We start from the raw sequence: 27384 nt of genomic DNA, 5'->3' as shown, positions 1-27384 counted from the left end.
TGGGGCAGCAATCAATTGGAGCTCTCGCCGGCTGGGAACTGCTTCAGATCAGTCTGGTCTCTCACAGAGATTCACTGTCGGCCATGGCGATTCCCATCGACCCGGCAGAGGAACCTCGCATCTACCAGCAGACCCTGCTGCAGGAGGGGCTCCGCGACCTGCTGGAGAACAACAAATTTGTGGACTGCATCCTCAAGGTGAAAGGCAAGGAGTTTCCATGCCACAGGTTGGTGCTGGCGGCCTGCAGTCCCTACTTCCGCGCCATGTTCCTCTCCGACCTCGAGGAGAGCAAGAAGCGGGAAATCACCCTGGAGGACGTGGAGCCCGAGATGGTCGAGGTCCTTCTTACTTACATCTACAGCTCGGAGGTGCAGCTGAATGATAACAACGTGCAGGATATCTTCACGGCGGCCAACATGTTCCAGATCCCCTCCATCTTCACCGTCTGCATCTCCTACCTGCAGAAACGCCTGGGCCTCAGCAACTGCCTGGCTATTTTCAGGCTGGGTCTGATGTTGGACTGCCCCCGGCTGGCCGTGGGGGCAAGGGACTTTGTCTGCGACCACTTCAACCTGATCAGCAAGGACCAAGATTTTCTCCAGCTGTCCCCCAGTGAGATCATCGCCATCGTGGCCAGCGACTCGCTCAACGTGGAGAAGGAAGAGGCAGTCTTCGAGGCGGTGATGAGTTGGGCGGCTCACGAGGAGAGCCACCTCAAGGCCTTGCCGGAGCTGTTCAACTGCATACGCTTCCGACTGATGCCCAAGGAGTACCTGAAGGAGCACGTCGAGGGCAACTCGACAGTCAAGTCCAGCCCGGAGCTCCTCAAGAAGATTCAGTTGGTGAAGGACGCCCAGGAGGGCAGAGGGCCCTCCGCGAAGACCAAGAAGGAGAAGGCAGTGGCCGTGAAAACCCAAAGTGGAGAAGACGCGGTCAGTGGTGAGGCCAAGGAGGCAGAGGAAGAGCTGGTACCTGGCATCTTGAATGAAAACCTACGGTTTGGTATGTTTGTGAAAGATCTGATCTTCATGATTAATGATGAGGCCACCGTGGCCTATGACCCCACCAACAACGAATGCTACTTTGCCTCCATCTCCAGTAAGATTCCCAAAAACCACACCAGCATAGTGACCAAGCAGAACCAGATCTTCGTAGCTGGTGGCCTTTACTACAATGAGGGCAATAAGGAGAATCCGCTGCATTCCTACTTCTTGCAGGTGAGTGAAGAGGAGTTATTCCTTGGGCGGACTTCATTTCCTTCTATGTCCCTGAATTATCCTATCGGTGACGTTTAAAGTGCAAGAGAGAGGGGAGGAGTTTTTTGAAAAATTATGTTTAGAATTGAACCCGAATCTATATGCATTGCAGGGGAAGCTGAATGAGGGGGAGTGAGGAATAGAAGAAAGGGTTAGATTGGATAGGGGTGAAGGAGGCCTGTGTGGAGTATAAACACTGGCATCGACCAGCAGGGCTGACTGGCCTCTTACTGTGCTGGACAACCATAGAATCCCTACAGTGGTGAATGAAGCCATTCGGCCCATCGTGTCTGCACCGACCCTCTGAAAGCGCACCTCACTTAGGCCAAATCCACCACCCCATCCCCGATGCCCCATAACCCTACCTAACCTGCACATCCCTGGACACTAAGGGACAATTTTATCATGGCCAGTCCACCTAACCTGCACATCTTTGGACTGATGAAACCGGAGCACCTGGAGGAAACCCACGCAGACACGGGGGATTTCACACGGATAGTCACCCAAGGAATTGAACCGGGTGCCGTGAGGCAGCAGTGCTAACCACTGTGCCCCCCCCCCCTCCTCTAATTAAACTCCTCTCATTCTAAAGCATTATTCTAAGCCTGCACCTCGAAGGGGGGGGGGGGGGGGACTGAAAATCGATAGTGAGCGATAACAACATTGTTCAGTGGGTAAGTGCTCTCGCTGATGGGGAAGATCCCAGGTTTAATTCCCAGCTGGCACTGAGGGGACCGTTCCAACTGGCCTCAGTGCCTTTGAGCTGGGGAGGGGGGGTCATCCCCACTGGCTACCCCATCACTCCCCAATTTCTACTCACTTCCTAAGCTTGCCTTGCAGGCTGAGGTGAAATTCAATTCCCTAACTCTGCACCGTGTCCCCCATTTGTCCAATTCACTCCACATAGAATGCAAATTGCTGCTTGGTGGCTTTAGCTCTTACTCATCAGAGCTTCCAGATGTAAACCTGCGCTGAGAGAAATCTCCCCTCACATTCAGAATTGTGATCATCGGGACATAACAATGAAACCTGTCATTGGGATAAATGGTGGATGTATTTTGTCAATTGCTGCAGATCTCTTAGAGACACAGGCTAAAATTGAAGTCATATTTATATTTAAATATATAACTACACAGAAGAGGCGGGAACCCTCTTAACATTTTTTTTTTAACAAACAATTTTATTTCAGGTATTTTTTGGCATCGTAAACAGTTACAAAGTACAGAAATATGCAAACATCAACAGAAAACCAACCATAATGCACATACCCGCTAACCCTCTTAACATTTAAGAAACATTTAGATGAGGACTTGAAATGCCAAAGCTGACAAGGCTATGGACAGACTGCTGGAAAATGGGATTTGAATAGATTGGTGCTGGATGGCCGGCACCGACGCGATGGGCCGAAGGGTCTCTTTGGGTGCTGTAAAACTCTGCGACTCTGAAATAGAAGCAATTGAACAATCCGTAAAGTGGAAAACAGGAAATAGTTACGTGGCAGAAGTAATGTCAGCCTGAGACGTGAGGATGTGGAGCGAGAGAACTGAAAAATAAAGAGAATATCTGTCGGAAAGGGAGAGGCTGGGGGGGGGGGGGGGGGGAGTATGGAGGAGGTGGGAGTTAGGGAGATGGGGTGTCAGAGGGGTCTGGGGGAGGAAGGGAAAGGGGTGGGCGGGAGAGGGATGGTGGGTGAGGATGTTAGTTTTACCTGGGGGCCTAATCTTATGTTGTAAAATGAGGCCGGTGCTGTTAACCTGGAGTTTGCTGGTGGATATATCGTAGCGGCTTTGACACTTCCCACCTCAACCACTCCGCATTCTCTGAACTCCCTCCGTAAGGAAATCTCTTTCATCCTGTGGGTTGGTTGCAGAAAACTGAATGTGTTTCAGTGGTAACTGATGGGACGCGAGGTATTTTGAGTGCCTGATGCTGAGCTATGTGACCGCAAATTTACTCTTCCTTACTAACGTTGTATCTTGACCTGTGGGCAGTTTGATCACCTGGATTCTGACTGGCTAGGAATGCCGCCCTTGCCATCTCCACGCTGTCTCTTTGGCCTGGGCGAAGCTGAAAACGCCATCTATGTCATCGGCGGGAAGGAAGTCAATGAAGGGGAGAAGACGCTGGACACTGCGATGTGCTATGATCGACAGTAGGTTTCAATCAACAGGGCATAAATCAAGGGAATGGATTCTGCATCCGGTGGAATATCCTGAGCATTTGGCTAAAGTGCAGCCAGTGGGCGGCACGGTGGCACAGTGGTTAGCACTGCTACCTCACGGCACCAGGGACCCAGGTTCAATTCCTGCCTCGGGTGATTGTGCATTCACCCCACGTCTGCGTGGGTTTCCTCCGGGTGCTCCGGTTTCCTCCCACAGTCCAAAGATGTACAGGTCAGGTGGATTGGCCATGATAAATTGCCCCTTAGTGTCCAGGAATGTGCAGGTTAGGTGGGGATTATGGGGATAGGGCGGGCGCGTAGACCTAAGTAGGGTGCTCTTTCAGAGTGTCAGTGCAGACTCAATGGGCCGAATGGCCTCCTTTTGTACTGTAGGAAAACTACTATGGTTTCACTCTGAGTAAAATAATAGGCGTGGTTCCCATACTGGAATCAATTCTCAGTGAGTCACAGCGATATATCTGTCATACATGCGACAGCCATGGCTCAATGGTTTGCACACTCATCTCTAATCTCAGATTTGGACCTGAATGCACAATCCAGGCTGACCTACATCTGAATATTGCTGAATAGAGAGACATGCTGTCAAAGCTTTACAACTAGCACTCATCAGGTCGAACACAAGAATACCAAATTTCAAACAATCACAACAATTTATTTGGAGAATAGGGTGTCTGATTGGTTGTGTAATTGATTCTGATTGGCGATGGTGCGGCCGTGGAGAATCATCCAACATTTATCCCTCAACCAACATCCATTAAAGAAAACTCAGATGATCTATCCAATTAATTCATTGCTGCGTGTGGGACTGTTTGTGTGTGGGTGTGTGTATAATAATAATAATAATAATAATCTTTATTGTCACAAGTAGGCTTACATTAACACTGCAATGAAGTTACCATGAAAAGCCCCTAGTCGCCACATTCCGGCGCCTGTTCGGGTACACAGATGGAGAATTCAGAATGTCCAATTTACCTAACAGCACGTCTTTCGGGACTTGTGGGAGGAAAGATAGTCAGAGGCTTTTCCCCAGGGTAGAGGGGTCAATTACTAGGGGGCATAGGTTTAAGGTGAGAGGGGCAAGGTTTAGAGTAGATGTACGAGGCAAGTTTTTTACACAGAGGGTAGTGGGTGCCTGGAACTCGCTACCGGAGGAGGTGGTGGAAGCAGGGACGATAGTGACATTTAAGGGGCAACTTGACAAATACATGAATAGGATGGGAATAGAGGGATACGGACCCAGGAAGTGTAGAAGACTGTAGTTTAGTCGGGCAGCATGGTCGGCACAGGCTTGGAGGGCTGAAGGGCCTGTTCCTGTGCTGTACCTTTCTTTGTTCTTTGTTTTTTTTTGTTGAAACCGGAGCACCCGGAGGAAACCCACACAGACACGGGGAGAACGTGCAGACTTCGCACAGACAGTGACCCAAGCCGGGAATCAAACCTGGGGCCCAGGCACTGTGGAGCAACAGTGCTAACCACTGTGCTACCGTGCCGCCCCTGTGTCTGTGTGTTTCTGTGTGTGAGACCATGCAAGTGGAGTGTGTATGTATGTGTCAGTATAAGTGTGAGTGTGGAACTGTGTGTATCTGTATACGTGTGTGTGTTGTGTGTCTGTATGAGTGTGTGTTTGTGTCAGTATAAGTGTGCGTGTGGAACTGTGTTTGTCTATATGTACGTGTTGTGTGTGTATCCGTATGTAGAACTGTGTGTGTGGAATTGTGTGTGTTGATATGAGTGCGTGTGTGTCTGTATGTGTGTCTGTGTGTGTATATATGTGTGTGTCTGTGTGTGTGTCTGTATGTGGAACTGTTGTGTGTCTGAATGTGTGTGAGTCTATATTAGTGTACGTGTGGAATTGTCATAGAATCATAGAATTTACAGTGCAGAAGGAGGTCATTCAGCCCATCGAGTCTGCACCGGCTTTCGGAAAGAGCACCCTACCCAAGCCCGCACCTCCACCCTATTCCCACACCTCCACCCTATCCCTGTTACCCCACCTACCCTTTTTTTGGAAAACAAGGGCAATTTAGCATAGCCAATCCACCTAACCTGCACATCTTTGGACTGTGGGAGGAAACCCGGAGGAAACCCACGCAGGCACAGGGAGAACGTGCAGACTCTGCAAAGACAGTGACCCAAGCCGGGAATCGAACCTGGGACACTGTGAAGCCACAGTGCTAACCATTGTGCTACCGTGCTGCCCAGTGAGTGTGTGTGTGTGTGGAACTGTATGCGTGTCTGTATGAGTGTGCATGTGGAACTGTATGTGTCTCTAGGTGTGTGTGTGCGCGTGGGCGTGTGTGTGTATAAACAGCCTTTCCTATAATACAGCGATGACCACTTACTTCTGCGGCATCCTGAGGTTATGAGGGGAACTTTAAAAATGTATCTAATTATTGCTCCATTCCCAAGGGGCTTTGTTGAGCATCAGGGGAGCCCCACCTGTTACTTCAATCTGATCGCTGACAAAACTTTAAACAAAGCTCAAGGTTCTCTATTTGAGAGAAAATCTGCTACCTGTTAACTTTACAAAGATTTTTAAGGCATGAAAACTGTTGCTAAAGTTTCCTCTTAGCTTCCTTAGGAAGCATTAAAGAAACAGGAAAAGGATACGAAATCTCCATCATTGAGTGAAATGTGCTGAACCCATTGGAGAGAGCGCAGAAGAGGTTCGAAGAGCAGTTCCAGCGGTAAGAAAGTTCAGTTAGGAGGGTAGATTCAGGAGGTTGGGACTGTTCTCCTAGGAGAGGAGAGGACAGAAGACTGAGAGGAGATTTGATAGAGATGCTCATAAATTGTGAGGGAGCTGGACAGATGGTGGAAAGGTTCCCACTTGTAAAAGGATCAAAAACGCGAAGGCACTGATTGAAGGTGATTTGCAAAGGAAGCGAATGTGATGTGAGAAAAAACTTTTTCACACAGCGAGTGGTTGGGGCCTGGAAGTGTGGTGGAGGCAGGTTCAATCGAGGCGTTCAAGAGGGCAAAGATGATTATTTGAACAGACACAAAGTGTAGGGATACGGGGAAAAGGCAGGGGAATGGGCACTATGTCATGATGCTCGTTTGGAAAGTGGAACAGATTTGATGGACCGAATGGCCTCCTTCTGCACCGTAAGAATTCTGTGATACTGTGAATATAACATGAAAAACTAGACAGCCACCAAACACACATAAACAGATTCCAAAATACCCCAGGCCTGTTGAACAAATTCCTGGTGAGTCCCGGTAAATATTACCACCCTCCCGGAGACACCCTGTAAATACATCCACCCTCCCGGAGACTCCCTGTGAATACAGCCACACTCCCGGAGACTCCCTGTAAATACATCCACACTCCCGGAGGCTCCCTGTAAATACAACCGCACTCCCGGAGGCTCCCTGTAAATACAACCGCACTCCCGGAGACTCCCTGTAAATACTGCCACACTCCCGGAGACACCCTGTAAATACAGCCACACTCCCGGAGACTCCCTGTAAATACAGCCACACTCCCGGAGACTCCCTGTAAATACAGCCACACTCCCAGAGTCTCCCTGTGAATACAGCCACACTCCCGGAGACTCCCTGTAAATACATCCACACTCCCGGAGGCTCCCTGTAAATACAACCGCACTCCCGGAGGTTCCCTGTAAATACAACCGCACTCCCGGAGACTCCCTGTAAATACTGCCACACTCCCAGAGACACCCTGTAAATACATCCACCCTCCCGGAGACTCCCTGTAAATATTGCCACACTCCCGGAGACTCCCTGTAAATACAGCCACACTCCCGGAGACTCCCTGTAAATACAGCCACACTCCCGGAGACTCCCTGTAAATACAACCACCCTCCCGGAGACTCCCTGTAAATATTGCCACACTCCCGGAGACTCCCTGTAAATATTACCACCCTCCCGGAGACTCCCTGTAAATACATCCACACTCCCGGAGACTCCCTGTAAATATTGCCACACTCCCGGAGACTCCCTGTAAATACAGCCACACTCCCGGAGACTCCCTGTGAATACAGCCACACTCCCGGAGACTCCCTGTAAATATTGCCACACTCCCGGAGACTCCCTGTGAATATTGCCACACTCCCGGAGACTCCCTGTAAATACTGCCACACTCCCAGAGTCTCCCTGTGAATACTGCACACTCCCGGAGACTCCCTGTAAATATTGCCACACTCCCGGAGACTCCCTGTAAATACTGCCACACTCCCAGAGTCTCCCTGTAAATACAGCCACACTCCCGGAGATTCCCTGTGAATACAGCCACACTCCCGGAGACTCCCTGTAAATATTGCCACACTCCCGGAGACTCCCTGTGAATATTGCCACACTCCCGGAGACTCCCTGTAAATACTGCCACACTCCCAGAGTCTCCCTGTGAATACTGCCACACTCCTGGAGACTCCCTGTGAATACAGCCACACTCCCGGAGACTCCCTGTAAATACAGCCACACTCCCAGAGTCTCCCTGTGAATACAGCCACACTCCCGGAGACTCCCTGTAAATACAGCCACACTCCTGGAGACTCCCTGTAAATACAGCCACACCCCCGGAGACACACTGTAAATATTGCCACACTCCCGGAGACTCCCTGTAAATACAGCCACCCTCCCGGAGACTCCCTGTAAATACTGCCACACTCCCGGAGACTCCCTGTAAATACTGCCACACTCCCGGAGACTCCCTGTAAATACAGACACACTCCCGGAGACTCCCTGTAAATACAGCCACACTCCCGGAGGCTCCCTGTGAATACTGCCACACTCCCAGAGACACCCTGTAAATACAGCCACACTCCCGGAGACTCCCTGTAAATACTGCCACACTCCCGGAGACTCCCTGTAAATATTGCCACACTCCCGGAGACTCCCTGTAAATACAGACACACTCCCGGAGACTCCCTGTAAATACAGCCACACTCCCGGAGACTCCCTGTGAATACTGCCACACTCCCAGAGACACCCTGTAAATACAGCCACACTCCCGGAGACTCCCTGTAAATACAGCCACACTCCCGGAGACTCCCTGTAAATACTGCCACACTCCCGGAGACGCTCTGTAAATACAGCCACACTCCCGGAGACTCCCTGTAAATACAGCCACACTCCCGGAGACTCTCTGTAAATACAGCCACACTCCCGGAGACTCCCTGTAAATACTGCCACACTCCCGGAGACTCCCTGTAAATACAGCCACACTCCCGGAGACTCCCTGTAAATACTGCCGCACTCCCGGAGACTCCCTGTAAATACAGCCTGTAGCGCACAAAGACTCCGTGAGACAAATAGAGTGAAGTCGATGAGGCTTTATTAAGCGTGTCTGTTCCCCCGTAGCTCGATAGTAAACTGGCCTGCGTGGGAAGACTCCTGCTTCTTATACTTCGCCTTCAGGGTGGAGCTTGAGGTCAACGGCCAACCAGGACCCGGGATCTGTCAGCCAATGACATTAGGGCTTCCAGTCCCACATGACCCCCAATACATACTACCACACAGCCACACTCCCGGAGACTCCCTGTAAATACTGCCACACTCCCGGAGACTCCCCGTGAATATTGCCACACTCCCGGAGACTCCCTGTAAATACAGCCACACTCCCGGAGACTCCCTGTGAATACTGCCACACTCCCAGAGACACCCTGTAAATACAGCCACACTCCCGGAGACTCCCTGTAAATACAGCCACACTCCCGGAGACTCCCTGTAAATACTGCCACACTCCCGGAGACTCTCTGTAAATACAGCCACACTCCCGGAGACTCCCTGTAAATACAGCCACACTCCCGGAGACTCCCTGTAAATACAGCCACACTCCCGGAGACTCCCTGTAAATACAGCCACACTCCCGGAGACTCCCTGTAAATACTGCCACACTCCCGGAGACTCTCTGTAAATACAGCCACACTCCCGGAGACTCCCTGTAAATACAGCCACACTCCCGGAGACTCCCTGTAAATACAGCCACACTCCCGGAGACTCTCTGTAAATACAGCCACACTCCCGGAGACTCTCTGTAAATACAGCCACACTCCCGGAGACTCTCTGTAAATATAGCCACACTCCCGGAGACTCCCTGTGAATATTGACACACTCCCGGAGACTCCCTGTGAATATTGCCACACTCCCGGAGACTCCCCGTGAATATTGCCACACTCCCGGAGTCTCCCTGTAAATACAGCCTGTAGCGCACAAAGACTCCGTGAGACGAATAGAGTGAAGTCGATGAGGCTTTATTAAGCGTGTCTGTTCCCCCGCAGCTCGATAGTAAACTGGCCTGCGGGGGAAGACTCCGGCTTCTAATACTCCGTCTTCAGGGCGGGGCTTGAGGTCAACGGCCAACCAGGACCCGGGATCTGTCAGCCAATGACATTAGGGCTTCCAGTCCCACATGACCCCCAATACATACTACCACACAGCCACACTCCCGGAGACTCCCTGTAAATACTGCCACACTCCCGGAGACTCCCTGTAAATACTGCCACACTCCCGGAGACTCCCTGTAAATACAGCCACACTCCCGGAGACTCCCTGTAAATACAGCCACACTCCCGGAGACTCCCTGTAAATACAGCCACACTCCCAGAGACTCCCTGTAAATACAGCCACACTCCCGGAGACTCCCTGTAAATACAGCCACACTCCCGGAGACTCCCTGTAAATACTGCCACACTCCCGGAGACTCCCTGTAAATACAGCCACACTCCCGGAGACTCCCTGTAAATACTGCCGCACTCCCGGAGACTCCCTGTAAATACAGCCTGTAGCGCACAAAGACTCCGTGAGACGAATAGAGTGAAGTCGATGAGGCTTTATTAAGCGTGTCTGTTCCCCAGCAGCCCGATAGTAAACTGGCCTGCGGGGGAAGGCACCGGCTTCTTATACTTCGCCTTCAGGGTGGAGCTTGAGGTCAACGGCCAACCAGGACCCGGGATCTGTCAGCCAATGACATTAGGGCTTCCATTCCCACATGACCCCCAATACATACTACCACACAGCCACACTCCCGGAGACTCCCTGTAAATACTGCAACACACCCGGAGACTCCCTGTAAATACAGCCACACTCCCGGAGACTCCCTGTAAATACTGCCACACTCCCGGAGACTCCCTGTAAATACAGCCACACTCCCGGAGACTCCCTGTAAATACAGCCACACTCCCGGAGACTCCCTGTGAATACTGCCACACTCACGGAGACTCCCTGTAAATACTGCCACACTCCCGGAGACTCCCTGTGAATACTGCCCCACTCCCGGAGATTCCCTGTAAATACAGCCACACTCCCGGAGACTCCCTGTAAATACTGCCACACTCCCGGAGACTCCCTGTAAATACTGCCACACTCCCGGAGACTCCCTGTAAATACTGCCACACTCCCGGAGACTCTCTGTGAATATTGCCACACTCCCGGAGACGCCCTGTAAATATTGCCACACTCCCAGAGTCTACCTGTAAATACTGCCACACGCCCGGAGACCCCTGTGAATATTGCCACATTCCCGGAGACTCCCTGTGAATATTGCCACACTCCCGGAGTCTCCCTGTAAATACTGCCACACTCCTCGAGACTCCCTGTGAATATTGCCACACTCACGGAGACTCCCTGTAAATATTGCCTCACTCCCAGAGACTCCCTGTAAATACTGCCACACTCCCGGAGACTCCCTGTGAATATTGCCACACTCCCGGAGACTCACTGTAATATATTGCCACACTCCCAGAGTCTCCCTGTAAATATTGCCACACTCCCGGAGACTCCCTGTGAATATTACCACACTCCCGGAGACTCACTGTAATATATTGCCACACTCCCAGAGTCTCCCTGTAAATACTGCCACACTCCCGGAGACTCCCTGTAAATACTGCCACACTCCCGGAGACTCCCTGTGAATATTGCCACACTCCCGGAGACTCCCTGTAAATACAGCCACACTCCCGGAGACTCCCCGTGAATATTGCCACACTCCCGGAGACTCCCTGTAAATACAGCCACACTCCCGGAGACTCCCTGTGAATACTGCCACACTCCCAGAGCCTCCCTGTAAATACTGCCACACTCCCGGAGACTCCCTGTAAATACTGCCACACTCCCGGAGACTCCCTGTGAATACTGCCACACTCCCAGAGTCTCCCTGTAAAGACAGCCACACTCCCAGAGTCTCCCTGTAAATATTGCCACACTCCCGGAGACTCCCTGTGAATATTGCCACACTCCCGGAGACTCCCCGTGAATATTGCCACACTCCCGGAGACTCCCCGTGAATATTGCCACACTCCCGGAGTCTCCCTGTAAATACAGCCACACTCCCGGAGACTCCCTGTAAATACAGCCACACTCCCGGAGACTCCCTGTAAATACTGCCACACTCCCGGAGACTCCCTGTGAATATTGCCACACTCCCGGAGACTCCCCGTGAATATTGCCACACTCCCGGAGTCTCCCTGTAAATACAGCCACACTCCTGGAGACTCCCTGTAAATACTGCCACACTCCCGGAGACTCCCTGTAAAGACAGCCACACTCCCGGAGACTCCCTGTAAATACAGCCACCCTCCTCGGAGACTCCCTGTAAATACAGCCACACTCCCGGAGACTCCCTCTAAATACAGCCACACTCCCGGAGACTCCCTGTAAATACTGCCACACTCCCGGAGACTCCCTGTAAATATTGCCACACTCCCAGAGTCTCCCTGTAAATATTGCCACACTCCCGGAGACTCCCTGTGAATATTGCCACACTCCCGGAGACTCCCCGTGAATATTGCCACACTCTGGGAGACTCCCCGCGAATATTGCCACACTCCCGGAGTCTCCCTGTAAATACAGCCACACTCCCGGAGACTCCCTGTAAATACTGCCACACTCCCGGAGACTCCCTGTGAATATTGCCACACTCCCGGAGTCTCCCTGTAAATACAGCCACACTCCCGGAGACTCCCTGTGAATATTGCCACACTCCCGGAGACTCCCTGTGAATATTGCCACACTCCCGGAGACTCCCTGTAAATACAGCCACACTCCCAGAGTCTCCCTGTAAATACTGCCACACTCCCGGAGACTCCCTGTAAATACTGCCACACTCCCGGAGACTCCCTGTAAATACATCCACCCTCCCGGAGACTCCCTGTAAATACTGCCACACTCCCGGAGACTCCCTGTAAATACTGCCACACTCCCGGAGACACCCTGTAAATACAGCCACCCTCCTCGGAGACTCCCTGTAAATACTGCCACACTCCCGGAGACTCCTTGTGAATATTGCCACACTCCCGGAGACTCCCCGTGAATATTGCCACACTCCCGGAGACTCCCTGTGAATACAGCCACACTCCCGGAGACTCCCTGTGAATACAGCCACACTCCCGGAGACTACCCATGAATATTGCCACACTCCCGGAGTCTCCCTGTAAATACTGCCACACTCCCGGAGACTCCCTGTAAATACAGCCACACTCCCGGAGACTCACTGTAAATACAGCCGCACTCCTGGGAACTCACTGTAAATACTGCCACACTCCCGGAGACTCCCTGTAAATACAGCCACACTCCCGGAGACTCCCTGTAAATACAGCCACACTCCCGGAGACTCCTTGTGAATACTGCCGCACTCCCAGAGTCTCCCTGTAAATACAGCCACACTCCCGGAAACTCCCTGTAAATACTGCCGCACTCCCAGAGTCTCCCTGTAAATACAGCCACACTCCCAGAGTCTCCCTGTAAATACTGCCACACTCCTGGCGACTCTCTGTAATATATTGCCACACTCCCGGAGACTCCCTGTAAATACAGCCACACTCCCGGAGTCTCCCTGTAAATACTGCCGCACTCCCAGAGTCTCCCTGTAAATACAGCCACACTCCCGGAAACTCCCTGTAAATACTGCCGCACTCCCAGAGTCTCCCTGTAAATACAGCCACACTCCCGGAAACTCCCTGTAAATACTGCCACACTCCCGGAGACTCCCTGTAAATTTTGCCACACTCCCGGAGACTCCCTGTAAATATTGCCATACTCCCAGAGTCTCCCTGTAAATACTGCCACACTCCCGGAGTCTCCCTGTAAATATTGCCACACTCCCGGAGTCTCCCTGTAAATATTGCCATACTCCCAGAGTCTCCCTGTGAATATTGCCACACTCCCGGAGACTCCCTGTAAGTACAGCCACACTCCCGGAGTCTCCCTGTAAATACTGCCACACTCCCGGAGACTCCTTGTGAATACTGCCACACTCCCGGAGACTCCCTGTAAATACTGCCACACTCCCGGAGACTCCCTGTAAATACAGCCACCCTCCCGGAGACTCCCTGTAAATATTTCCACACTCCCGGAGACTCCCTGTAAATACTGCCATACTCCCGGAGACTCCCTGTGAATACTGCCACACTCCCGGAGACTCCCTGTAAATACTGCCATACTAGCAGAGTCTCCCTGTAAATACTGCCACACTCCCGGAGACTCCTTGTGAATACTGCCACACTCCCGGAGACTCCCTGTAAATACTGCCACACTCCCGGAGACTCCCTGTAAATACAGCCACCCTCCCGGAGACTCCCTGTAAATATTTCCACACTCCCGGAGTCTCCCTGTGAATACTGCCACACTCCTGGAGACTCCCCGTGAGTATTGCCACACTCCTATAGACTCCCTTTAAATCTCTCAGCAGCCCCTTGTAAAGAAGCCCAAAGACAGAATGGGAGACGCCTAATTTTGAAACTGTGTTCCCTAGTTCTAGATACCCCCACAAGGGGAAGCATCCTTTCAGCATTTACCCTGTCAGTACCCTTTAGAATCTTCTGTTTAAATAAAATCACCTCTTAATCTTCTAAACTATAGGTCCAACTTTCTCAACCTTTCCTTGTAAGACAACCCATTTCATCCCAGGAATCAACCCAGTGAACCATCTTGAAGTGCCTTCAATGCAAGTATCTCCCTCTTTAAGTGAGGTCCAGAGAAAGTCCAAAGATGTGCGGGTTAGGTGGATTGGCCATGCTAAATTGCCCCTCAGTGTCCAAAGGCGTGGAGGTTAGGCGGGGATATGGGGATATGGCAGGTGTATGGGTTTTGGTGGGTTGTTCTTTCAAAGGGTTGGTGTGGACTCGAAGGCCCAAGTGGCCTCCTTCTGCACTATCGGGATTCTATGGTTCTACTCTAAGGTGACCAGAACTGTCCGCAGGCCCCATCTCACCAAAGCCCTGTACAGTTGTAAGAAGACTTACCCTAATTTTATATTACATCCCGCTTGCAATAAAGGCCAACATGCTAATTACTCATTGTACCTGAATGCTAACATTTTGTGATCCATGTACAAAGAGGCCCAGGTCCCTCTGTCCCACACAATGCGTCAATCTCTCCCCATTTTAATAATGCTCTGCTTCCCTATTCTTCCTGCCGCAGTGAACAACTTTGACATTTTCCCACATTATACTCGATCTGTCAAATGTCCACACACTTACCACACCTACCTATTTCCCTATGCAAACTCTTTGCACCCTCCTCAAAATTTGCCTCAGCACCCATCTGTATCATCTGCAAATTTGGCTACAGTGCACTCTGCCCCTTCATCCAGGTCATTAATATAGAATGTAAATAGTTGAGACCCAATTCCTGTGACACTCCACCAGTTACAGCTTGCCGACTCTGTTTCCTGTAAGTTAGTCAATCCTCCCATTACCCCCATATCTAGCGTAGCAACCTTTTCAATGCACCTTATTGAATGGATTTTGAAAATCTAAATACGCTACATTGTTATGGGCCAGGGCTTACAAACTCCAAAGTCCACCTGACCTGCAACCTTTATGTTGAATTCGGCTAGAGCCTTCCCTTCAGGCACGATTCAAGTGTTCCCAGACACTTTAATCAAAATAAGCTTTATTGTAAGAACATATATGGGTAAATAAACGGCAAGAATTTTTATCAATTACAAACATAAAGATACCCCACAGCTTCAGTAATCTATGTATACCACTTAATGAATTCCCCCCATAACTGTTCCAATTCAAAAACAAAATCCCATAAACCAAAAAAACCCTTTCCAAGGGCGTGGCCCAGCACTCTGCATTCTCACTTGAATAAGACTGGCTTTTCCTGAGATTCTGACCCCCGTCTCACCAGCAGGTTTAAACCCTTCCGGAAAGCGAACTATATCTTTTAAGTTACCAAAGCAGGGAGTTATAATCAATGGGTTTTTACTGGAACTGATATTTAAATGAAAATAGAGAGAGAAAGACCAAAACACTTATTTTCTCTGTCTGTGGCCCACAGCAGTCAAAATTAAAAGCGAAGGTGAAATGCGAACCTCACAGCCACAGCTCAGCTCCGCCCACAAACTGACATCACTGAAGCCATGTGATAAGACAAAAACCGCTCTTAAAGGGACACTCCCAGGACAACATCTAGTGGTTCTCTTTATCCACCAGACTTGGTACATCCTAAGATTCGGAATGACCCCCTATAAATACTGACCCTTGCCCTAGAGCAGCTTGTTTGTGTACGTTTTGGATGCTGGGACTCTGAGTAAATCTATGGAGGAGATAGACAGATTTTTAATTAGTAATGGGTTATGGAGAATGGGCGGGAAAGTGGAGTTGGGGCCGAGAGGGGGTCAGTCATGATCGTATTGAATGGCGGAGTGGGCTGGAGAGGCTGAATTGACTACTCCTGCTCCCAGTCCATATGTTCCACTGTATTTGTTTTTCAAAACGACCTCCTTCTATTTCCAGCACGTTTAAATGGGGAGAGTCGGATCCACTTCCGTATGAAGTGTACGGCCATTCGGTGGTGTCTCACAATGAAAGGGTGTATGTAATAGGAGGCAAAGGAATAGCAAAGTAAGTACATCCCTTCATTAAATATTGTTTTCAAGTAACATGAATCAATTTGAAGGATGATCGGAGATCTGGTTAAATCCAATTCCACCCTTCACTAATCTATGAGACGAGCTCCTGAATTGCTTGTGATGGATTTCACTTGGTCCTTGACTTTCATCATTAGAAGGAAATCACCGTGTTGAAATCCACAGTAAGAAGTCTTACAACACCAGGTTAAAGTCCAACAGGTTTGTTTGGAACCACTAGCTTTCGGAGGGCAGCTCCTTTCTCAGGTGAGTGACTCACCTGAGGAAGGAGCTGCGCTCCGAGAGCTAGTGATTCCAAACAAACCTGTTGGACTTTAACCTGGTGTTGTAAGACTTCTTACCGTGCCCACCCCAGGCCAATGCCGGCATCTCCAAATCCACAGTGCACCTTCCCTCCCCCTAAGCCCATTCATTCGTCCTCGAGGCTTCTAAACTATGGGCCTCCTGGCTGCCTCAGTTCTTTACTTTCTGTGATCACTCCACGCTTTCGAGACACCTATTCGGGACCACGCCGTTACTATTTCTGAGGTTCTCTCATAAAATGGAATATCTTTGTTTTTACCGAATGGTTTCTAAGCTGTCACAGTCTGCCATTTACTTTATAGTTACAGACGAGGAAGCTGTTAATGAGTTTTGCACATGTCACCGGAACTCCTCATTGAAGGTCTTTGATGTTGTTCAGGGAAGGAATTCTGCCATCCTTACCCGTCTGGCCTACATGTGACTCCAGACACTGAACTGACCTCTGGGCGAACCATGAAAGCCACACGTTACTAAGCTCGCCACCGTCTTTGTGAGCGTAATTAAGGCCAGTTCGTATTTTGTACTCAAGCCCCTGGGTTAGGAATTGAACAATAACCTTCCCAGTCAGAGGGAAACATGTCACCAACTAAACCACTCTGACACCAGCGTTCATGAGCTGCTTCTCTGCTGATGAAGCTGCTCCCTCTAGGGGGTAAACCAGCGGTTTCACTGACTTTCCACCTATTGCTTGCAGGAAGTGCTTGAACAAAGTGTGCGTATATAACCCCCAGAGGTTCGAATGGAAGGAGCTGGCTCCGATGAAGACTGCCCGCTCTTTGTTTGGAGCAACCGTCCACAGGGACAAAATCTGGGTGGCGACGGGGGTCACAGACAGCGGGCTGACTGGGAGCATCGAGGTGTATGATATAACTACAAACAAGTAAGTGTCCGGCATGTTGGCACCTGCAGCCCAGATCAGCCAGCTTTCATCCCAATGGGAATTCCAAGCCAAGCCCAATCCGTTCGATGTTCACCAGGAGTGGGAACTAGAGCTGTCAAACTTCCAGGAATTCCAAAACTAATCTCTTGGCCGCTATTGCTCGCAACCCGGGAGGAATATCGGCAGGGCATTACAAATCAGGACGGTGAGTGACTTTGAGTGTAACCTCCCGGTGGTGGTATTCCCAAGTATCTGCTGCCCTCATCCTTCTAAATGGTAGAGGTTCTGGGTCTGGAAGGTGCTGTTTGAGGAGCCTTGGTGAGTTGCTGCAGTGCATCTTGTCGATGGTCCACACGGTTGCTACTGTCGCTGGTGGAGGGAGTGGATATCGAAGGCGGTGGATGGAGTGTTGCAAATGGACTGCTTTGCCCTGGATGGTCATAGTCATGGAGGATTACAGCACAGAAAAAGGCCCTTCGGCCAATCACATTTGCACCAGTCAAAAACAACCATCTAAGTATTCTAATCCCATTTTCCAGCATTGGCCCAGTGATCCCTCTGTACACTCCACTGACACCCAGTGCTCCCTCTGTACTCCACTGACACCCAGTGCTCCCTCTGTACTCCACTGACACCCAGTGCTCCCTCTGTACACTCCACTGACGCCCAGTGCTCCCTCTGCACACTCCACTGACGCCCAGTGCTCCCTCTGTACTCCACCGACACCCAGTGCTCCCTCTGTACACTCCACTGACACCCAGTGATCCCTCTGTACTCCACTGACACCCAGTGCTCCCTCTGTACTCCACTGACACCCAATGCTCCCTATGTACACTCCACTGACGCCCAGTGCTCCCTCTGTACTCCACTGACACCCAGTGATCCCTCTGTACTCCACTGACACCCAGTGATCCCTCTGTACACTCCACTGACACCCAGTGATCCCTCTGTACACTCCACTGACACCCAGTGCTCCCTCTGTACTCCACTGACACCCAGTGATCCCTCTGTACTCCACTGACACCCAGTGATCCCTCTGTACACTCCACTGACACCCAGTGATCCCTCTGTACTCCACTGACACCCAATGCTCCCTATGTACACCCCACTGACGCCCAGTGCTCCCTCTGTACTCCACTGGCACCCAGTGCTCCCTCTGTACACTCCACTGCCACCCAGTGCTCCCTCTGTACTCCACTGACACCCAGTGCTCCCTCTGTACACACCACTGACACCCAGTGCTCCCTCTGTACACTCCACTGACACCCAGTGCTCCCTCTGTACTCCACTGACACCCAGTGCTCCCTCTGTACACTCCACTGATGCCCAGTGCTCCCTCTGTACTCCACTGACACCCAGTGCTCCCTCTGTACACTCCACTGCCACCCAGTGCTCCCTCTGTACTCCACTGACACCCAGTGCTCCCTCTGTACACTCCACTGCCACCCAGTGCTCCCTCTGTACTCCACTGACACCCAGTGCTCCCTCTGTACACACCACTGACACCCAGTGCTCCCTCTGTACACTCCACTGACACCCAGTGCTCCCTCTGTACACTTCACTGACGCCCGGTGCTCCCTCTGTACTCCACCGACACCCGGTGCTCCCTCTGTACACACCACTGATGCCCAGTGCTCCCTCTGTACTCCACTGACACCCAGTGCTCCCTCTGTACTCCACTGACACCCAGTGCTCCCTCTATACACTCCACTGACGCCCAGTGCTCCCTCTGTACACTTCACTGACGCCCAGTGCTCCCTCTGTACTCCACCGACACCCAGTGCTCCCTCTGTACACTCCACTGACACCCAGTGATCCCTCTGTACTCCACTGACACCCAGTGCTCCCTCTGTACTCCACTGACACCCAGTGCTCCCTTTGTACACTCCACTGATGCCCAGTGCTCCCTCTGTACACTCCACTGACACCCAGTGCTCCCTCTGTACACTCCACTGATGCCCAGTGCTCCCTCTGTACACTCCACTGACACCCAGTGCTCCCTCTGTACACTCCACTGACGCCCAGTGCTCCCTCTGTACTCCACTGACACCCAGTGCTCCCTCTGTACTCCACTGACACCCAGTGCTCCCACTGTACTCCACCGACACCCAGTGCTCCCTCTGTACACTCCACTGACACCCAGTGCTCCGTTTGTACACTCCACTGACATCCAGTGCTCCCTCTGTACACTCCACTGACGCCCAGTGCTCCCTCTGTACACTCCACTGACACCCAGTGCTCCCTCTGTACACTCCACTGACGCCCAGTGCTCCCTCTGTACACTCCACTGACGCCCAGTGCTCCCTCTGTACTCCACTGACACCCAGTGCTCCCTCTGTACACTCCACTGACACCCAGTGCTCCCTCTGTACTCCACTGACACCCAATGCTCCCTCTGTACACTCCACTGACGCCCAGTGCTCCCTCTGTACACTCCACTGACACCCAGTGCTCCCTCTGTACACTCCACTGACGCCCAGTGCTCCCTCTGTACTCCACCAACACCCAGTGCTCCCTCTGTACTCCACTGACACCCAGTGCTCCCTCTGTACTCCACTGACACCCAGTGCTTCCTCTGTACTCCACTGACACCCAGTGCTCCCTCTGTACTCCACTAGCACCCAGTGCTCCCTCTGTACACTCCAGTGACGCCCAGTGCTCCCTCTGTGCTCCACTGACACCCAGTGCTCCCTCTGAACTCCACTGACACCCAGTGCTCCCTCTGTACTCCACTGACACCCAGTGCTCCCTCTGTACATTCCACCGACACCCAGTGCTCCTTTGATACTCCACTGACACCCAGTGCTCCCTCTGTACTCCACCGACACCCAGTGATCCCTCTGTACATTCCACTGACACCCAGTGCTCCCTCTGTACTCCACTGACACCCAGTGCTCCCTCAGTACTCCACTGACACCCAGTGCTCCCTCTGTACATTCCACCGACACCCAGTGCTCCCTCTGTACTCCACTGACACCCTGTGCTCCCTCAGTACTCCACTGACACCCAGTGCTCCCTCTGTACTCCACTGACACCCAGTGCTCCCTCTGTACACTCCACTGACACCCAGTGCTCCCTCTGTACTCAATTGACACCGAGTGCTCCCTCTGTACACTCCACTGACACCCAGTGCTCCCTCTGTACTCCACTGACACACAGTGCTCCCTCTGTACATTCCACCGACACCCAGTGCTCCCTCGATACTCCACTGACACCCAATGCTCCCTCTGTACTCCACCGACACCCAGTGCTCCCTTTGTACTCCACTGACACCCAGTGCTCCCTCTGTACATTCCACTGACACCCAGTGCTCCCTCTGTACACTCCACTGACACCAGTGCTCCCTCTGTACTCCATTGACACCCAGTGCTCCCTCTGTACACTCCGCTGACACCCAGTGCTCCCTCTGTACATTCCACTGACACCCAGTGCTCCCTCTGTACTCCACTGACACCCAGTGCTCCCTCACTCCACTGACACCATCAGTCTGGACTGCAGCCTTAAGATTCTGGAGTGGGGCTTGAACTCTCAACCTTTTGAGTCTGAGGCTACAGACTGACACCAATAAGCTATCGGTGATGATTTTCCCAACTCTAGCTGTAAAGAACCAAGCAGGACCTGTGACATTATGATAAATGTGCAGAACTGTAAGGGTTAATGTTACGTCAAAATCAACCACTAGAGGGAGCTAGATACAGAACTGTACGAGACATTGATGCTAATCCTTGTGGGTGAGAGGTTGAGGAGAAGGCTTGGAGAAAGACTGTAGGAAAGATAGTGTGAGTGAGAGCAGATCATAGTTTTTGTATTAGTAGTAGATGAGTGTAGATTGTATGTTTATTGTCAAGGAGTAAGTGTCAAATTCAATTAAATAGTGTAAATAAATCTTTAGCTTTGTTCAATATAAAAGCTTCTTGTGGTCTTTGTGAACATTAGGCCAACCATCCTTGGATCAGAACCACAAAGAGCTCCACAGGATCATCCGTAATCTGGCTAAGGGGAGGAGCTGCAGTGAAGGGGAAGGGAGGGGAGGGGGAAAGGGGACCTGGTCTTCTGATCAATCCCACTGCTCCTGTGGAGCATCCAGACACAAGAAAGTCCTTAGTCTGCTGTTGGCACTATAGTTGATTTGAGAAGAGGGGAGGTGGCATTTTCTCGGTATTGTTTGACTGGTCCTAGAATACAAGAACAGGGATGTACTTCTGAGGCTGTATAAGGCTCTGGTCAGACCCCATTTGGAGTATTGTGAGCAGTTTTGGGCCCCGTATCTAAGGAAGGATGTGCTGGCCTTGGAAAGAGTCCAGGGGAGGTTCACAAGAATGATCCCTGGAATGAAGAGCTTGTCGTATGAGGAACGTTTGAGGATTCTGGGTCTGTACTCGTTGTAGTTTAGAAGGATGAGGGGGGTGATCTTATTGAAACTTACAGGGTACTGCGAGGCCTGGATAGAGTGGACGTGGAGAGGATGTTTCCACTTGTAGGAAAAACTAGAACCAGAGGACACCATCTCAGACTGAAGGGACGATCCTTTAAAACAGAGATGAGGAGGAATTTCTTCAGCCAGAGGGTGGTGAATCTGTGGAACTCTTTGCCGCAGAAGGCTGTGGAGGCCAAATCACTGAGTGTCTTTAAAACAGAGATAGATAGGTTCTTGATTAATAAGGGGATCAGGGGTTATGGGGAGAAGGCAGGAGAATGGGGATGAGAAAATATCAGCCATGATTGAATGGCGGAGCAGTCTCGATGGGCCGAATGGCCTAATTCTGCTCCTATGTCTTATGGTCTTATGGTTCTTTCTCCGCACTGCAGGTGGGAAGAGATGGTGGAGTTCCCTCAGGAGCGTAGCTCACTCAGCCTTGTCACCCTGTCCAAATGCCTGTACGCCATTGGTGGATTCGCTATGATGCAAGCTGAATCTGGAGATTTTGTCCCAACTGAAATCAATGACATTTGGAAGTAAGTTTAAAACACCGCTGAACCTGCCGAACACTCCCCCCTCAAAGACTCCCTCGACCTGCCCTCCAGCCACAGGGCCAGAATTCTCTTCCCCGACTCCCTTCGTTTGGCACCCTTACAGCCAAGTCCGCGTTTCTCAGCTTTTTGAAGCTGACGACATGATGAGCGTTGAGTGCGAGTCTGACTCTCCAGCAGACTGAAGAGAGGGCCAGAGGAAGGAAATAGCCTCCACCCCTTCTCGACTTCACCTGCAAGTCGGTCAGACACTCCACAATGTACACAGAATTGAGGGAGATCACACAGCACATACAGGCGACTTAACCCAACAGGTCCTCATTGCTGTTCATGCTCCACATGAGCCTCCTCACTCCCCTCTTCATTCAGCCCTATCAACATTCTCCATTTCTCCTTCATATTTCTCCTTGAACGTATCAATACTACTCACCTCAGCTCCTTCCACATTCCAACCACTCTCTCTGGGTGAAGCGTTTCCCTTGAAATTGTTATTAGATTCGCCAGTGACTCTCCTGGTCATAGAACCTCTACAGTGCAGAAGGAGGCCATTCGGCCCATCGAGTCTGCACCGACCCTTGGAAAGAATACCCTGCCTAGGCCCCACGCCCTGACCCTATCCCCGTAACCCAGTAACCCTCTGTACACTCAGGGGCAATTTAGCATGGCCAATGCACCTTGCCTGCACATCTTTCGGGACTTGTGGGAGGAAACCGGAGCACCCGGAGGAAACCCATGCAGACAGGGGGAGGCAGTGTGAACTGCACGCAGACAGTCACCCGAGACCAGAATTGAACCCGGGTCCTTGGAGCTGTGACCCATACTCAGCTCAGTTATCCGGAGCAACTTGCATTCCTGTTGAATGAGTGCGAGGTTGTCACCTTCACTGTCCCACCCAGAGCCCAGGCCCATTATGAGCCACTTTCTCCATGAAGAAATTCTTTCCATCAGCCCCAAGCATTCCTTTTGTTAATTGTATCCTGTGTCCCAGTTCTATTTTTTTAACAAACAATTTTAATGAGGTATTTTTGGCATTACAAACAGCAACAGTATAAAAACAATGTACAAAGAGCAAAAAACATAGTGCAAACACCGACTCCCATCTCTCCAAGACCCGCCTATTTGACCCCCTATTCTACGCTGCTCGAACCCCCCCTCCCAACCCCCACCAGCTGACGATTAATTCTCCGCGAAGAAGTCGACGAACGGTTCCACCTCCGGGCGAACCCCAACAGTGACCCTCTCAGGGCAAACTTGATCTTCTCCAAACAGAGAAAGCTAGCCATGTCCGATAGGCAGGTCTCCGACTTCGGGGGCTTTGAGTCCCTCCATGCTAATAGTATCCATCTTCGGGCTACCAGGGAAGCAAAGGCCAGAACGTCTGCCTCTTTCTCCTCCTGGATTCCCGGGTCTTCCGACACCCCGAAAATCGCCACCTCATTGCCACCCTTGTTTTCAATACTCTGGTTCGCTGGTCCTCCCACACATTTTGCACACCTGTCCTCTACCCCAAAGAATCGACTCATCCGGGCCACTGTCATGTGGGCCCGGTGGACCACCTTGAATTGGATCAAGCTGAGCCTGGCGCATGTTGCGATCGCGTTGACTGCTCAACGCGTCCGCCCATAAGCCATCCTCCATCTCACCACCAAGCTCCTCCTCCCACTTACGCTTCAGCTCCTCGGTCTGCGTCTCCTCCGCCCCCATGAGTTCTTTGTAGATGTCCGAGACGCTCCCCTCTCCCACGCATCCCCCAGACACTACCCGATCCTGGATCTCCCTTAGTGGCAGGAGTGGGAAGGGTGATACCTGCCTGCGCAGAAAGTCCCGCACCTGTAAATATCTAAATTAGTTCCCCCTTGCCAACCCAAACTTCTCCTCCAGCATCCAGCGCCCTCAAGCTAGGGAAGCTCCCCTCTAAGAACAGGTCCCCCATCCTCTCAATTCCCGCCCTTCGCCATACTCTAAACCCCAAGCTCCATGGGGCAAACCGGTGATTGTCACATATTGGTGACCAGACCGATGCTCCCACTGCTCCAACGTATCTCCTCCACTGACCCCAGATCCTCAAAGCCGCCACCACCACGGGACTGGTGGATTATCTCGCCGGCGGGAACGGCAGAGGTGCCGTTATCAACGCCCCCAGGCTGGTGCCCCCGCAAGAAGCTGCCTCCATCCGCTCCCAAACCACCCCCGTCCCCACCACCCACTTCCTTATCATGGCTATGTTGGCCGCCCAGTAATAATTACTGAAATTTGGCAGGGCAAGCCCCCCTCCCCCCGATTCCTCTCGAGCATCACCTTCTTCACCCGCAGGAACTTACCCGCCTAGACAAAGCCCAGAATGATTTTGTTAATCCTCTTAAAAAAGGACCACGGGATGAAAATTGGGAGGCATTGAAATACAAATAAAAATCTCGGTAGGACCATCATCTTAACCGTCTGCACCCTCCCAGCCATCGACAGCGGTAGCGCATCCCATCTCCGAAACTCTCCCCTCGTCTGCTCAACCAACCGGGACACGTTCAACTTGTGTAACCGGCCCCAGTCGCGCGCCACTTGTATCCCTAGGTACCTAAAACTGTCCCCCACTAACCTCAGCCGACCCTCCTGACCCCCTCGCCTGGACTACAAACATCTCGCTCTTTGTCATATTCAGTTTAAACCCCGAAAACCGGCCAAATTCCCCCCAAATCGCCATGATTTCACCCATCCCTGCCCCTGGATCTGCTACATTTCAGAGCAGGTCGTCCGCGTACAGCGAGACCCAATGTTGTGTCCCAGTTCTGAAAACATGGCAGAGCATGAAGTACAGCCCGAGGTTAGTATGCATCAATATTTAATAAATCTTCTTTCAGCATCTCAGGTTTCACGGTAGCCGAGTGGTTAGCATTGTGACTTCGCAGCTCCAGGGACCCGGGTTCGATTCCCGGCTTGGGTCACTGTCTGTGCGGAGTCTGCACGTTCTCCCCGTGTCTGCGTGGGTTTCCTCCGGGTGCTCCGGTTTCCTCCCACAAGTCCCGAAAGACGTGCTTGTTAGGTGAATTGGACATTCTGAATTCTCCCTCTGTGTACCCAAACAGGTGCCGGAATGTGGCGACTAGGGGCTTTTCACAGGCACTTCATTGCAGGGTTAATGTAAGCCTACTTGTGACACTAATAAAAATTATTATTAATATTCTTCATTGCGGCCATTCAATTATTCTTCCCCAGAATTCACGAGGTTAAAATGTGATTCGACTAAGGTTTTCAATGAAGGAGCTCAAGATAGGATGGAGAACTATTCCCCCTGGCTGGGCATATTGGCGGCATACCTTTAGGAGTGAAATTAGGAAACACTGCCGCACAAAAAAAGGGTGCTAAAGGTTTGGAGCTCTTTTCACAAAAGGCAATAAATTGTTCATTTAAATTTATTCTGTCATGGGATATGGGCGTCGCCGGCTGGGTCAGCATTTGTTGCCCGTCCCTAATTGCCCTTGAACTGAGTGGTTTCCTCGGCCATTTCGGAGGGTAGTTAAGAGTCAACCACATTACTGTGCGTCTGGAGACCCGTGTCAAGCCAGCCCGGGGTAAGGACGTGGGTGTATATGGAGTTCAGTCACAGGTCAACCATGACCTCATGGAATAGCAGAACAGGCGATAGGGGCAATGCGGTCTCCTGCTGCTGCTATGCTCATGCTAGCGATCAGCCTCGCAGTTTATCTCTGCTGTATCGCTCGGACAAGATTGTGCCCTGATCAAAACCAAAGACTCAAGGGTTGGATCTCAGCAGCTGACTGTGTGATGTCCTCCCTACATTCTGCACTGGGAATATTTTAGATGGAAAGGCAATAATTGAATGGATAACCTTTATTGTCACAAGCAGGCTTACATTAACACTGCAATGAAGTTACTGTGAAAAGCCCCTAGTCGCCACATTCCGGCGCCTGTTCGGGTTCACAGAGGGAGAATTCCGAATTCTCAGCTGGTACGGGAATTGAACCCGCGCTGCTGGCCTTGTTCTGCACCTCAAACCAGCTGTCTAGCCCACTGAGCTAAACCAGCCCCGATGCCGGAGGAGCTATTTGAGGAGCTATGGGGAAACAGCAATGGAGAGGGGAGAGACTAATTGGGTCACTACTTGCAAAGCGTTGGCACAAGCATGACAAGTTTCCCCATGAGATACTTTTGTTTTGATTCCAGGTATGATGATGAGAAGGAGGAGTGGATTGGTATTCTCAGAGAGATCCCCTACGCTGCAACAGCAACCTTCCTCCCTGTTCGACTAAATATTCTACGAATGAACAAGTTATAAGCCGAATGCTACTAATTTAGGAGCTGGTTTGAAAGGAAAGGGAATGGGCTATTTTGAAACAGGTTATTTGTACCTGAATATTGAACGATGGGAATAATGTACTCTTTTTCTAAAAAAAATAATTAGCTAAGACATTTTAGAACCAGTGGTTTTCAGATAAACAATGCAAATATGAAGATGTTACATGATTAAATAAACTATTCTCAATAAACTGTTCTCCAGAGAAATTCATACCAATACTTTTTGAACGATGTGTGTAATGTTTCACAGTAATGATGACTGCATGTTTATTTCGCAAAAAGAAAACAAATGTTCTGAGGGGAGTCGATTTTTTTGAATTAATTGAGTATTTAGATTAAGCTAACTAAATAATGTGACAATGGCAGGACTGGTGTTATGTTGCAGCTGTGGAATTTGGACGGCAAGGTGATCCAAGACAAACACATCTGCCGAAAACGTCAGCAGCTGGAGGAATTCCCGATCAGGATTATTGATCGAGAAGCTGAACTGCAGGCACTGCGCAACATAAAGGAAGGGGAGAAATACCTAGACACTTTGTTCCAGAGGGCGGTAGAGAATAGATTTCATAGAATCCCTACAGTGCATAAGGAGACCAATCGGCCCATCGAGTATGCACGCACCCTCCGAAGGAGCACCCTA

General features: G+C 51.0%; 1 protein-coding gene across 1 annotated transcript; it reads left to right on the top strand.

The window, feature by feature from the left end:
• Positions 1–26961, top strand: klhl40b (kelch-like family member 40b). Its single transcript, XM_072508105.1, has 6 exons — positions 1–1217; positions 3248–3408; positions 16146–16253; positions 17277–17462; positions 22272–22418; positions 26613–26961. The coding sequence occupies exons 1-6, from the start codon at positions 84–86 to the stop codon at positions 26722–26724; spliced, it is 1848 nt and encodes a 615-aa protein (XP_072364206.1). The 5' UTR covers positions 1–83; the 3' UTR covers positions 26725–26961.
• Positions 26962–27384: the final 423 nt, after the last annotated feature.

This window comes from Scyliorhinus torazame, chromosome 6 (assembly GCF_047496885.1).
Source record: "Scyliorhinus torazame isolate Kashiwa2021f chromosome 6, sScyTor2.1, whole genome shotgun sequence".
In the NCBI taxonomy this organism is placed as follows: Eukaryota; Metazoa; Chordata; class Chondrichthyes; order Carcharhiniformes; family Scyliorhinidae; genus Scyliorhinus; species Scyliorhinus torazame.
The sequence above is the reverse complement of the archived record's forward strand: the minus strand, read 5'-3'. Positions and strand labels throughout refer to the sequence as shown.